The following is a 14875-nucleotide window of genomic DNA, read 5'->3' on the forward strand; positions in this document are numbered from 1 at the left end:
AATTGGGAACAGGTGTGTCTGATTAGTCAAGTGTGTAGCGTTAGGAGTTGTAGTCGTTGGCCATGTTTGTAGTCCGTGGTGCATTCTGGGAAATGGAGTCACTGGTCTGCCGTGACATGACAGGCATAATTAAACTCATAGTTGTCATGTGAATGATTTTTATATAATGATTAGTAATTGATGTTGATAGAGTAATTGTATTTAAGGGTGCTAATGAGGGTGAGACAAGACTCAGGTGAGCATGATTAGGACATGTGACATGCTGGGACTGCTGGGAAGTGTAGTTCAGCACGCTTTGGGTGCTACCATGAGAGGTTAGTCCTGGTTTCGGGCTTGTTTTGGACTCGACAGTCCTCATGTGGTGATAATTTAAGCACAGCTATCATATTAAACACAGCTACAATCAGTCTCAATTTGTTACTGATGGTTAAGATCACTAAACAGTTAAGATGTGTGTAGATGTGGGTAAGATTTGGTGGTGTGAGAGGTGTGAGGCTCTCATTACAGGATCACAGCTGTAAATGGGTGGTGCTAGCGGAACAGTGTAAAGTTCTAATAGGTGGAGTATTGTGGGTTTAAATCTCAGGAGTTATGCATGGAGTTATTCTTCTTCACAATTTACACATTGGAGAGTAAAAAAATAACTGGACAAAATTAAGAGAAATTCTAATTAATGAAAGTAGTTTTAGTTGATACTACACATATCAAATTATGACCAAAGCTACAATCTATGAACCTGACCTTAACTTTAGTTCTTCATATTTGTGTGTATGTTTGTGAAGTGTAACACAGAGGAAACACAGGGATACACTAAAATGCTTACTTGAAATTGATTTTATTTGATAGGAAATGTAACTGTCTTCAGTCATTACAGTCTACATTCTCACACATTAATAACAAGTGCTCAGAAATTCCAGGTATAGAAACCATCACCATGTAATTATGCACAAATCTCAATAATGAACTTATGTTTACCTTTTTACATGTTTACAAATGAGAATTTCACAAAATATGAAAAATTATCGCATGACACCTGTATAACCAAAATGAATAATAACATTTTAACATCACTGTTTGGGGGCTAGGTGTTCTAAAAACAATGAAATGTGCATACCAAACACACTGCAGTATAAAAATCAAGTAAATAGATTTCACCTTAATTGCTCCTAAACCAGGGGTGTCCAATCTTATCCTGAAAGGGCCGGTGTGGGTGCAGGTTTTCATTCCAACCAAGCAGAAGCCACACCTGAGTCTACTGAAAGCCAAGATCAACTGCTTAAAACAGGTGGAATCAGGTGTGGGTCCTGCTTGGTTGGAATGAAAACCTGCACCCACACTGGCCCTTTCCGGATCAGATTGGACACCCCTGCCCTAAACCCTCTATTAATAAGAAAAGCAAGTATAATATAGGTAACATACTCTGTGTATATGAAAAGGTCATGCTGTATGGAGCCTGTGGAATTTACTGAATATAATTTTACAAATATAATGAAACATCTGGATAAAGAGTATACATTATAGCAAGAGTATAAAAGAGACAGTACTGTAGATCTGCTGATGTTGGATACAGATGGAGGACCACAGCTTGTCTTCAGTCTTCATGTTATTAAAACATATCTTCATGTTTAATAAGAGAAAGAAGGAATTTTAATTACAATATAGAAACAGCTTATGAGATGACATGCGTATAAAAACACTGACTAACCGTCATAGGTAGAGCAGATGAAGTTGAGTTTGTAGCCCTCAGACAGTTCGATCCACTGCTGCTTTCCTCCAGGCTGCACTGCTCCGCTTCTCCTCTCATGGCTGCAGTCTTCATTCCATGTCCCATTCCCCGGGGCCCAGTCCTGGTAGCAGACCATCGATCCAAAAACCCAGAACCAGATACGCTGGACGCAGTCGTGACGCAGACCGAGCCACACGTGTTCAGTGGAGGTGTTTTGAACCACTTCCTTCACCCAGAGCTGCATCTTCTCAGAGCGCACTGAGACCAGGTCATAATGATGGTTCCTGCAGTAGTTCAGAGCATCCCACCAGGTCAGACTCTGATTAATCAAGACCAGTCTCTCTGAAAAAGAGAAATCATTCAATTAAAGATAAAGTGAACATTTACAGCCCAATAGAAAGTTTCACTGTTTGTTTTTTCAGCTTGTGTTTAGCAGAGGAACATTAAACCAGCAAAGTCTGGATATAAGTGCTGAAAATAAGCTTGATGTGATTATATATATATATATATATATATATATATATATATATATATATATATATATATATATATATATATATATATATTTGCATATGTCTGTATTTATAGAAAGGTTTTAATTATGTGTCTTACACATTTTATCCAGAAATACATTTGCTATTGTATTTATAAAACAAAGTGTACTGTAAACAGTTTAATACAAAACAGTATCAGTAATCATTAATAATAATAAAATAAAAACCACTTTGTTGAAGCACCATCGTGTGACTCACTCTCATGGCAGATGAAGGGGAGTTTTTCTGTGCAGTCCACATTGGTCCAGTGGTCTTGATCAGACACATTCACTGCAGCACAGTTCAAACCTCCACTGGGTTTGTCAGAGCTCCAGTATCTGAATGAGGAATTACTCTGATCTGACCACTTCCAGGAGTCTTTAAACAGACCAATCCAAACATATACATCAGTTGCACTTTGAATCACTTTCCAGATCTCATCATTCTCAGTTTTGTTCCTCACACTGACCAGGTCGGTGTGTTTCTCTCTGCAGTAGGTCTGAGCATCATACCAGGTCTTTCTCTCATTAATAAACATGTATCTATTAGTGTTAGTGTTCTTTTCTGAAAGACATTTAATTTACATCATGAACAACTCATTCATCACTCAGTCAGATTTCTGCCATTAAAATAACATCAGTCCAAAAAATTAAAAGAAATAAAATACTCCACTCAGATCATCCAGATATTTTTTCATTAATGTAAAGTCATTAAGTGTTATTTTTCCTTTTATTAACATCTATTAGCAAGTTCATACCTTCATAACACACAAAAAGCAATGTTGTACCACAGTTAACATCATTCCAGGAACCATCGCTTTTTATTATGGAACCACAGAACTCATTTTCCCCGTAGTTGTCTGGTTGTCCACTACTCCAGTTTCTGTAAGTGCCTCCGTCTCTGTAGAAAGTTTGGTCTGCCAGAGACCACTTCCATTCCCCAGTGCCCTCTCTCTGTAGACCGATCCAAGCTTTCTTTACAGTTTCCATCTTCAGTGTGTAATTCAGCTTCATCATCTCTCCCATGTCGTTGATGGAGGCCAGATCAGTGTATTTCTCTCTGCAGTAATTCTGAGCTTCACTCCAGGTTTTATTCTCATTCACAAATTGATAGCGATGAGGAATATATGCTCCTATACCACATACTACTGTGAGTAACATGAGAACGAGTCATATTATTATTTTATTAAATGATTAAACCAATTCACAGCTACAGATTTATAATACAGTCGTAGAATAACGTACAGAGCTGATGTTTATAAGGAGATCAGAAAGTAAAAATATGAAATTGATCATTTTATGCTGAGACATATAGGAGTGTTTCATGTCATATACACGTTAATATGATTAATAATCTAATGTATGCGTTATTATTAATAAGTGGGAAAATGGCATTTAGTAGATAGCAGAAAAAAGTATCATAAGTAAGTGACTATAACTGAAAGGTCTTGCCTTAATAGTAAAGTTATTTTAACATTAAAGTGAGTAGTACATGTGATAAAAAGATGTCAAATGTCAGATGCCAAATATCTGGTAGAAGCTCTACTTCATACACTTCCTCAATTTTATTTGAGAATATTCTTTCCTGGAAGAAGAGATCAACCTTCACATTATCTATAGGGTCATCCTTCTAAAGTTGGCAAATATGTTCCACAACTGCTACCTCAAGCTAATTACTTTGTTCTTGGGTCATTTGTCATTTAAATAAACTGGATTTTTAACATCAGGCAATTTGTTTTTAGCCCTGCTCATTTTTTATATTTTGAGGAATCAGAAACAGAAACAACAGCATGTGCCGTTAAAACATTAGCTAACCAGCTAGCAAACTTTAAATGTCTTGAAGAACTAATGTCATTCAACTCCATGCCACCATGCTAATTAAACCCATAAAAACTGGCTAATGCTAAGTCGTTTACAGTATGTGATTCTTTATTTTGTTGTGTAATCGAAACATCAAATGACCCTTTACACCTGCTTCATAGTGCTGCCATATTATATTTATTTATTATATCTTATTTCATTGAGAAAGATTACAGTCTGATTTTTGTAGATTTGAATTATTTACGAGACCAGGTGTATATTAAGTATATTAAGGATGTAATTGAATATGAATGCATCATTTGGAATGAAGAGAATTTATTCTAAACAGACATTATACAGTATATGTTTGGGACATGGAGCACAACATGGCTTGTAAAGCTCACAGCTAAAGTCAGGCTCCTGTTTGGGCTTTTAAAAATGAGACAAATAGAGACCATCCACAAAACTGTGTTGTAAACCTACATTAGGACAGGACCTCTAAGACTGCGTCAGAAAAATACAGTCTTATCCCTGCGTTTGCGCTAAGAGGGAATTTCAGGAGGTGGAACAAAATTCATGGAGTAAAACAGGTTTGAAAACACAGCTGCGTCAGCAGATTCTGAATTTTATACACACTTTTAAGCCGCTCAACACTTCAGCATGGACAGAGAAAGAGAAGAAGATATCGGCTAACAGCTACATGCTGAAATTTAACAGTAAATTCAGGCACTGGAATGAAAACAGAGCCCAAAATCACTTATGAACCTACATTCACAATCTCTCTCTTTCTCTTTCTCTCTCTCTTTTACACGCACACAGACACACACACACGCACACACACACGGTCTTTGTCTACACACTAACCTGACAAGAGCAGGGTCACTGAAATGAGACAAACCATACTGTATCTGTAGGGGAAAAAAAAAAAACTTCTAAAAAACATATCCAACATGATTTTTTATAAGTTAACAATTTGACTCTCTCAGTGTCTCTCTCTGTGTCCTGTTATCACTTACATCAGTGCTGTGTTAATCATTCCATCACTGACCTCACTTTCTCTCTCTCTCTCTCTCTCTCTCTCTCTCTCTCTCTCTCTCTCTCTCAAAAAAATGCAACTTTCTCATTTTACCATCAAACTGGAAAGAGTAAACTCCACTCTACAAAACACTATGACTGTTACAAAGTGCTGATAACTGAGATATCTTTCGTACAAGTCCCTGTGTGTGTGTGTGTGTGTGTGTGTGTGTGTGTGTGTGTGTGTGTTGCTGTAGAAATAATAATACATTAGAACAAGCTCATTAATATAAACCATCTGTTCAGGTTACAGCCAGAACTACTGTCTGAGCCGTGCTGTAGTATAAGCATATCCAAATATATACATATAAACATAAAATGTAGATGTTCATACCTCATGTAAGTCCTGAACTCCATGCAGGGTGTGTGTTGAGTTTGTGGTAATGTGTGCTTCTGTTCTTCTTCTCAGCTTTTGCACCTGAACATAACAAACCTCTTATTATACAGCATCACCGTCCTCTCTCGACCCCTCCCATCTGTTCACCGTCAGAGTCAGACGCCAGTTCTGATTAACAGGAAATGAAAACTAATTTGCATGCATCCCCATAAACCAGTCACTGACAACATAAAATATGCAAATTAACCCCTTTTACTTTTACAGATATTGTTGTGATCATTACTTATTTTGTGATCATTTGTTATTGAACATTTGGTTTACACAATGAAGGTGATGAATGGAGACCACTGATGAACAGCAACTTTCAATTCTTGCCACAATCTTGACAACTGACAGTTCCTGCTGATGATTAGCACCCCTACAACATGATCCTACCACCACTGTGCTTCATCGTGGAGATGGTGTTCCCAGAGAGATGAGCAGTGTTGTGTTTCTGTCAAATGTGGTGCTTTGAGCCCTGCCCGAAAAGTTAATAATGGCTTTCTTCTTACAACACTTGCATATACAGTAGCCCAGCTTTCTGGAGTTGCTTTGGACATCATGTGAACAGCTTCCTGCATCTGAGCCGGGGATTTAATGTTGCTGTCTGGGATGTTAATAGTTTGGGATATTTTTTATTAATATACGTTGATTGATACTTTTCAAGAAAATTGTCACAGTTTTTCACTTTTGATAGATTTTTTTGTTTTTCATGAAGCTGTTTGGATGGATACAGATTATATTAACATGGTCTATAGAGATATTGTATATTATATGAATAATATAAAAACTGAAGGGGGGTGTAACGAGGAGGAGGAGGGAGTGGCCAGGTTGTGAGGATGCACACCTGGCACTTAATGGGTTCATCAGTGTTTTTTCTCTCTCTCCTCTCTTTCCATCTTGCTATCTCTCCTGCTTTCTCCTTCTCTTTCTCTCTCTTCCTCCCCTCATCTCTCCTTTCACTTCCAGGATGCGAAGGAAGCAACCTGAAAGGACAGCACTGCCTTACCAAAAGGGTGGGAGGATGTGTGCGTAGGCCTGAATCTAGCCGGGGAGGAGTGTGACAAGGAAGAGGGAGGGGCCAGGCTGTGATGCACTGAGTTGTCCAGTCAAATATGTTTGAGTTCTGGTTGTCTGTTTCTGTTGTGTTTTATGTTCTGTTTATGATTAAACAATACGTTTATGTTCAGCCGATTCCCGCCTCCTCCTTGCCCATCTTTGAAGTGTTACAGGGGTAAATACTAATGCCAAACACCGTCTGTATTATGCACTGGTGAAGTGTATGTTTCTTGCACTCTCTCTTTTACCGTTCCTCTCAGCTCTTTGCATATTGCACTAGAAACAGATATTATCTCACTATCAGCTGTTACTCAGAATTTCAGTGTGGCAGTGGCACCTTTGTTATATTCAAAAGGGATTTTAAAAAATATATTATTCCTTGGAATGATTTGAATAAAGGACAGCTACGTCTGTGTGAAATGTTCCTGTTTACAAATTGGAGGCTGCATTACTGTTTTCATGAATTTGCATAAACTAGGCACAGGTGAAAAGAAAGTGTTGAATTTACTTACGTGAAATTAGTGCTAATGCTTACTTTACAAATATATAGATATATATATATATATATAATGTGTGTGTGTGCAACGACACAGGACAGTGAGTAGGAAGTAAGCGCAGGAGCACTGTCTTTATTAACAAACAAAGAAACAAACACAAGAGATGCAGTCTACGTGGAACAGGACTAGCCGAATCAAACATGGGACTAGTCTAGGCATTAATTGAAAACAGAACAAGGAACTGAAACCGCTAGCATACTATACGCATTCGAACACGGATCTAAAGCTACATTCGTTAAACTCTACTAATTGTTACAACAATAATACTGCGCGAAGTGCGCAGTCACACGAGGGGTTTAAATAGCCAACATAATTACTCTAAAAATAAACACCTAGTTCAGATTAGGCTACACCCTCGCACATCAAGGCAATGTCCAAACAGGAAGAGAACGAAAAAAACACAGGGCTCACGTGTCCACATAGAAACCGCGCCGCAGTGCCCTCTGCCGGCGGTGGCGTAACAATATATTTATATATATATATATATATATATACACCTTTATATATATGAAGAATTTATATATGCTTCGCTAAAGAAGCTGAGGGTGAAGGTGATAGACTGGCCAAGCATGTCTCCAGACCTAAACCCTATTGAGCATCTGTGGGGCATCCTCAAACGGAAGGTGGAGGTGCACAAGGTCTCTAACATCCACCAGCTCCGTGATGTGGTCATGGAGGAGTGGAAGAGGACTCCAGTGGAACCTGTGAAGCTCTGGTGAACTCCATGCCGAAGAGGGTTAAGGCAGTGCTGGAAAATAATGGTGGCCACACAAAATATTGACACTTTGGGCCCAATTTGTACATTTTCACTTAGGGGTGTACTCACTTTTGTTGCCAGCGGTTTAGACATTAATGGCTGTGTGTTGAGTTATTTTGAGAGGACAGCAAATTTACACTGTTACACAAGCTGTACACTCACTACTTTACACTGAAGCACAGTGTCATTTCTTCAGTGTTGTCACATGAAAAGATATCATCAAATATTTACAACAATGTGAGGGGTGTACTCACTTTTGTGAGATACTGTATATATGTATATATATATATATATATATATATATATATATATATATATATATATATATATATATATATATATATATATACACACACACACACACACACACATACACACACACACAGTGAGGGAAATAAGTATTGGATGCATCAACATTTGTTTCAGTAAATATATTCCCAATGAGGCTATTCACATGAAATGTTCACTAGACATTAGTATTGTACCACTGTATATATAAATAAAATAAATTTCACATTTCTATAAAATAGGAACATTGAAAATAAGAACTGAATCAAACCACAAAATCAGTGCCAACATCATAAAAGATGCGCTTCAACATTACAAATGAACCACTTGCTAGTGGAACAGTAGTATAACAATTGGAAGGCCCGTTTTACTGTTAGCTGATTTTTCAAAGATTGAATTTTGGGTGCCAGCTTACCTCCCAGGCTGAGCATTACCTGCTGAGTAAAGTGGAAACTGTTTTTCATACACTTAGTCCATTCATAAATCAGTCCGAAAAGAACACAGAAGGACGGAGGCGGGTCGGCCAGTTCATCCATCACCAAACTCCCTTCAAGATGATACTCACTTCGAATGGGTTTAGCTGAGGACTTTCTGATTCGAAGCAGAGGATCCCCACTGGAGTTCGACTGTACGAGTCCTTGTCAGTTACATCCCAACAGAGAAAGAAACAGATTGACGAAAAAATGTCTGCTGAACTCGCCGGGTAGGGAATCAAGCGGGAGAAAATGTCCAAAATTGTTTAAAACAATATTTTTCAGTTAAAATGAACAAACAAAAAATTGTTCCCTGAACTCTTCTGGTTCAAGTTCAAGCGGGAGCAAACGTCCAAAATTGTTTCAAACTATATTTTTTAAAAACAGCCTCTCAATGGAAAATAGAAACAATAAACAGTGGCTAAAACATACTTTCTAACCACTCATCAACAGCTCCTTGAATTCACTTCACTTCAACCACAAGAAAATGGTAATGGTAATGCCCTTAAACTTAAATAATTTAAGTATGTTGTAATTAAATTGTTAAGTAGATATGAAACAGAACAGTGCACTGAGATCATCCAGATCTTCTTTATTACTTTAAAGCCATTACGTGTTATTTTGCCTTTTAGTAACATTTATTAGTAAGTTCTTACCTTCATAACACACAAAAGGTAATAGTATATCACAGTTGTCATCAAGCCAGAGACCAGTCTTTTTTACCATGTCAACAGAGTACTGTTTTCCCCCGTAGTTCTCTGGTTGTCCTCTCTGCCAGTTTCTGTAAGTGTCTCCGTCTCTGTAGAAAGTTTGTTCTGCCAGAGACCACTGCCATTCCCCAGTGCCCTCTCTCTTTAGACCGATCCAAGCTTGCTTTACAGTTTCCATCTTCAGTGTGTAATTCAGCTTCATCATCTCTCCCATGTCGTTGATGGAGGCCAGATCAGTGTATTTCTCTCTGCAGTAATTCTGAGCTTCACTCCAGGTTTTATTCTCATTCACAAAGTGATAGCGATGAGGAATATACACTCCTATACCACATACTACTGTGAGAAACATGAGAACGAGTCATATTATTATTTTATTAAATGATTAAACCAATTCACAGCTACAGATTTATAATACAGTCGTAGAATAATGTACAGAGCTGATGTTTATAAGGAGATCAGAAAGTAAAAATATGAAATTAATCATTTTATGCTGAGAGATATAGGAGTGTTTCATGTCATATACACGTTAATATGATTAATAACCTAATGTATGCGTTATTATTAATAAGTCGGAAAATGGCAATTAGTAGATAGCAGAAAAAAAGGATCATAAGTAAGTGACTATAAATGTAAGGTCTTGCCTTAATAGTAAAGTTATTTTAACATCAAAGTGAGTAGTGCATGTGATAAAAAGATGTCAAATGTCAGATGCCAAATATCTGGTAGAAGCTCTACTTCATACACTTCCTCAATTTTATTTGAGAATATTCTTTCCTGGAAGAAGAGATCAACCTTCACATTATCTATAGGGTCATCCTTCTAAAGTTGGCAAATATGTTCCACAACTGCTACCTCAAGCTAATTACTTTGTTCTTGGGTCATTTGTCATTTAAATAAACTGGATTTTTAACATCAGGCAATTTGTTTTTAGCCCTGCTCATTTTTTATATTTTGAGGAATCAGCATGTGCCGTTAAAACATTAGCTAACCAGCTAGCAAACTTTAAATGTCTTGAAGAACTAATGTCATTCAACTCCATGCCACCATGCTAATTAAACCCATAAAAACTGGCTAATGCTAAGTCGTTTACAGTATGTGATTCTTTATTTTGTTGTGTAATCGAAACATCAAATGACCCTTTACACCTGCTTCATAGTGCTGCCATATTATATTTATTTATTATATCTTATTTCATTGAGAAAGATTACAGTCTGATTTTTGTAGATTTTAATTATTTATGAGACCAGGTGTATATTAAGTATATTAAGGATGTAATTGAATATGAATGCATCATTTGGAATGAAGAGATAATTTATTCTAAACAGACATTATACAGTATATATTTGGGACACGGAGCACAACATGGCTTGTTAAGCTCACAGCTAAAGTCAGGCTCCTGTTTGGGCTTTTAAAAATGAGACAAATAGAGACCATCCACAAAACTGTGTTGCAAACGTACATTAGGACAGGACCTCTAAGACTGCGTCAGAAAAATACAGTCTTATCCCTGCGTTTGCGCTAAGAGGGAATTTCAGGAGGTGGAACAAAATTCATGGAGTAAAATGGTTTTGAAAACACCGCTGCGTCAGCAGATTCTGAATTTTATACCCACTTTTAAGCCGCTCAACACTTCAGCATGGACAGAGAAAGAGAAAAAGATATCGGCTAACAGCTACATGCTGAAATTAAATAGTACATTCAGGCAGTGGAATGAAAACAGAGCCCACAATCACTTTTGAACCTACATTCACACACACACTCTTTCTCTCTCTCTCTCTTTTACACACACACACTGAAATTAGAAGAGCCATACTGTATCTATAGGGAAAAAAAATAAAATTCTGAAAAACATATTATTTTTTTATGTATTAACAATTTGACTCTCTCAGTGAGTCTCTATGTCCTGTTATCACTTACATCATTGCTGGGTTAATGATTCCATCATCGACTTCACCTTCTCTCTCTCTCTCTCTCTCTCTCTCTCTCTCTCTCTCTCTCTCTCTCTCTCTCAAAAAAAATGCAACTTTGTCATTTTACCATGAAACTGGAAAGAGTAAACTCCTCTCTCCAAAACACCATGACTGATACAAAGTTCTGATAACTGAGATATCTTTCATACAAGTCCCTGTGTGTGTGTGTGTGTGTGTGTTGCTGTAGAAATAATAATGCATTAGAACAAGCTCATTAATATAAACCAACTGTTCAGGTTACAGCTGGAACTACTGTCTGTGCCGTGCTGTAGTATAAGCATATCCAAATATATACATATAAACATAAAATGTAGATGTTCATACCTCATGTAAGTCCTGTACTCCACGCAGGGTGTGTGTTGAGTTTGTGGTAATGTGTGCTTGTGTTCTTCTTGTCACCTTTTGCACCTGAACATAACAAACCTCTAATTATACAGCATAACCGTCCTCTCTCAACCCCTCCCATCTATTCGCCGTCAGAGTCAGTTCTGATAAACAGGAAATTTCAACAACTTTGAATGAGTTTCCATATAAACCAAATATCTATATATTTTTTAAATCTAAAAAGTGTGGGGGGGGGGGGGGGTTGTGGCGGTGCTGGATGCAGGGATGGGATAATACGGATGTCACACATTGTCTGTATTATGTATAATGGTGATGGTGTGTATGTCTCTTGGACTCTCTCTTTGCATATTGCCCTAGAAACAGATATTATCTCAGTATCAGGTGTTTGTGAAAGTGACGTCATAGTTATTTTCAGGAAATAACAGGTGACCAATTCAAAAGGTTTTTTTTTTCCCTCCATATTATTTAAAAGCTGGACTTGTTGTTTTTAACCGAAACCTGGCATGTCCTGGCAAGAAAATGATGGGCTCCTGTTTAACCAGATCACTCCAGAGGACTTTGGAATATTAGATCTCCCGAGGTTATCTGGCAGAGGCGGAGTCATTATTGTGGTTTACAACCTGAAGATCAACATAAGCTCTGTGTCCGTTCCCCAGTTTCCATCATTTGAATGCCTGGTCTTGAGTAAATCAGTCATCACTGCTACAGTCTATAAATCAGGACACATGCAGCTTTTATGTCAGAGTTTGATGACTTCCTGTCAATGTTGAGAATGAAGTTTGACAGAATTCTAATTGTGGGAGATTTTAACATTCATTTGGACTGGAGTGACTCTGTGGTAGTTAAGGAATTTCTGTCACTACTTGGCTGTTTTAACTTCACACAGTTTGTAACCGACCCGATTCATAACAAGGGCCATACCCTGGATCGCCCGCTCTGATCCCTGGTATAATGACAAAATGACTTGCTGATGGCCTTTGTTTCTGGAGCTACTTCCATTCTCATTCTTCTTGATCTTAGAGCCGCCTTCACTACTGTGGATCATGGTCTTTTATTTACCCGGCTTGAAAGTGTTTTTGGTGTGTCAAGGACAGTTTTAAACTGGTTTAAATCTTATTTTAGTGACCGTTCCCAGTTTATTTCTATGGGTGGTTACAGGTTTGACACTAGCTCTGTGCTCACTGGTGTTCCTCAGGGATCTATTTTAGGCCCTTTACTTTTCAATATTTATTTATCTCCACTTGGGCATCTGCTGCGATCGCTCTGCCTCCATTATCACTTTTATGGTGATGATACCCAAATCTACATTCACTCAAAACCTGGTGAAAACCTTGTGTTTGTTTTCTTTCTGAATGTATTTCTGAGATAAAAACATGGATGAATAATAATTTTCTGTGCCTGAATAGCGGGAAAACTGAAGTTATGCTTATAGGTTCCTGTCATCAAATTCTTAGAGCTGGTCCACTGTCTCTGTTTGTTGATGGCTCTGTTCTAGAGACCCAAAGTAAAATGAGGAACCTTGGAGTAATTTTCGATACCAGTCTTACATTTGATTCTTTTGTTCAGAGCACTGTTAAAGCATCCTTTTTTTCACCTCAGAAATATAGCAAGACTGCGCCCTATGCTAAACTTCTCTGTGGCTGAAAAGCTGATAACCTCATTTGTTGTCACTCGGCTGGATTACTGTAACGCCGTTTTAGCCGGAGTTTCTAAATCCACAATCAACAAACTGCAATATGTATAAAACTCTGCCTCCACGATCCTGACAGGGTCCAGGAAATGTGAACATATTACTCGTGTTTTGGAGTCCTTGCACTGGCTCCCGGTCAGGTTCCGTGTCCAATTTAAGATTATGATGTTGACATACAATGCATTACATGACTTGGCTCCTCATTACATATCTGCTTTATTAATTCCTTAAACCCCAAATTGCAGACTGCGTTCCTCACAGTGCAATTTGTTAACTGTTCCACAAACCCGCTTAAAATCTATGGGTGACAGGGCTTTTTCTGTCTATGCTCCTTCCCTTTGGAACTCGCTTCCTCCTGAACTCAGGGAAGCTCAAACCTTTGGCATTTTTAAAGTTCAACTCAAAACATACTTTTTTAAACTTGCAATTAACTGTTTATGTCTTCTTTTATTATTATTATTATTGTTGCTGTTATTCTTATTAACATTTAATTATTTTTTTTCCTGTATACTGCTTACTTTGTGTACAGCGTTTTGAGCGTTTTGAGAAGCTGCTTTTAAAGGCGCTTTATAAGATAAAGTATATTATTATAGCAGTAAAGAAAATACATAATAATTTAGACTCACTGAATCACAATGATATGAACTTTAGATGAAGTTTTGTTTGATTGTTTTGACGGATTCTGATTAGTCGTGTCAGCTACAGACTGGGTACATGCATCGCAAGCCCAAAGAAAACTAGCTAAATATGTTCAGACATTGGAAAAGGTACAGTAGACACATTTATTTTATTTTTTTTTATCTTAGTCTTTTCATGGGAAATAAGTTAACAGTGGTGTTGGCATTCTTGATTTTCAATGTTTCTCCAGTAGGTGGATATTATACACGGAACCTGGCAACCCTGCTCACGGAATAAACCAACTACACTCATTTAACCCATGACACTTGAGTTAGTAACATTTTCGCTCAGAGTATCTGTCAGTGATTGATTAGGGACCGTCACTAAAGTGAGGCAAACAGGAAATGTGTCAAACTGATCAGCTGAAATTTTCAGTTGGAAATAATGAGATCATCAACAGTCAGTAGTTGGGCATTGTCACGTAATGAAGGCTGAGACGGAAGCAATTGCAGGTACGGCAGTTAACAAGTCCAAGGGAGAAATCAGGCAGAAATCAATAAACATAGACAGGCATAGGTCAGGTGATCAGGCAAACAGTCCAAACCAGGCAAGGCAAAAAGACAAGGTCTAAAAGAAGAACAAAGTCAAAATCAGAATAAACAAACACGGTATCAAAGCTTGGTCACGACAGAGACAAAACATAACTGAGCATAGACTTCAGAGTGTGAGTGTGAGCGTGTGTGTGTGTGTCTCTTAAGTAGTGTGGTGTGATTGAGCTTGTAATTGGGAACAGGTGTGTCTGATTAGTCAAGTGTGTAGCGTTAGGAGTTGTAGTCGTTGGCCATGTTTGTAGTCCGTGGTGCATTCTGGGAAATGGAGTCACTGGTCTGCCGTGACATG

General features: G+C 37.8%; 1 protein-coding gene across 5 annotated transcripts; it reads right to left on the reverse strand.

Annotated features, from left to right (window-relative positions):
- Positions 1–1349: 1349 nt before the first annotated feature.
- LOC128602128 (macrophage mannose receptor 1-like) lies at positions 1350–11773 on the reverse strand. Of its 5 annotated transcripts, none has more exons than XM_053615698.1 (6): positions 11647–11773; positions 4923–4966; positions 3017–3403; positions 2479–2823; positions 1706–2068; positions 1350–1617 (listed from the first exon to the last, which is right to left on the reverse strand). In XM_053615698.1, exons 1-6 carry the CDS (start codon positions 11649–11651, stop codon positions 1607–1609), a joined length of 1155 nt encoding a protein of 384 aa, XP_053471673.1. In that variant the 5' UTR covers positions 11652–11773; the 3' UTR covers positions 1350–1606. The 5 variants fall into 5 exon arrangements, with proteins under 5 accessions (XP_053471673.1, XP_053471672.1, XP_053471671.1 ...); XM_053615697.1 differs by having other exon boundaries at positions 3017–3406; XM_053615696.1 differs by lacking the exon at positions 11647–11773 and adding an exon at positions 5467–5601.
- Positions 11774–14875: the final 3102 nt, after the last annotated feature.

Source organism: Ictalurus furcatus, chromosome 26 (assembly GCF_023375685.1).
Source record: "Ictalurus furcatus strain D&B chromosome 26, Billie_1.0, whole genome shotgun sequence".
NCBI classification, from domain to species: domain Eukaryota; kingdom Metazoa; phylum Chordata; class Actinopteri; order Siluriformes; family Ictaluridae; genus Ictalurus; species Ictalurus furcatus.

Coding starts and splice junctions, on each gene's coding strand:
- LOC128602128 (XM_053615695.1), bottom strand. CDS start 5,489: ATGGAGTTCAGGACTTACATGAG. Junction 2,824..3,016: donor GCTTTTTGTGTGTTATGAAG/GTATGAACTTGC, acceptor AATGTCTTTCAG/AAAAGAACACTAACACTAAT. Junction 2,069..2,478: donor CCCCTTCATCTGCCATGAGA/GTGAGTCACACG, acceptor TCTCTTTTTCAG/AGAGACTGGTCTTGATTAAT.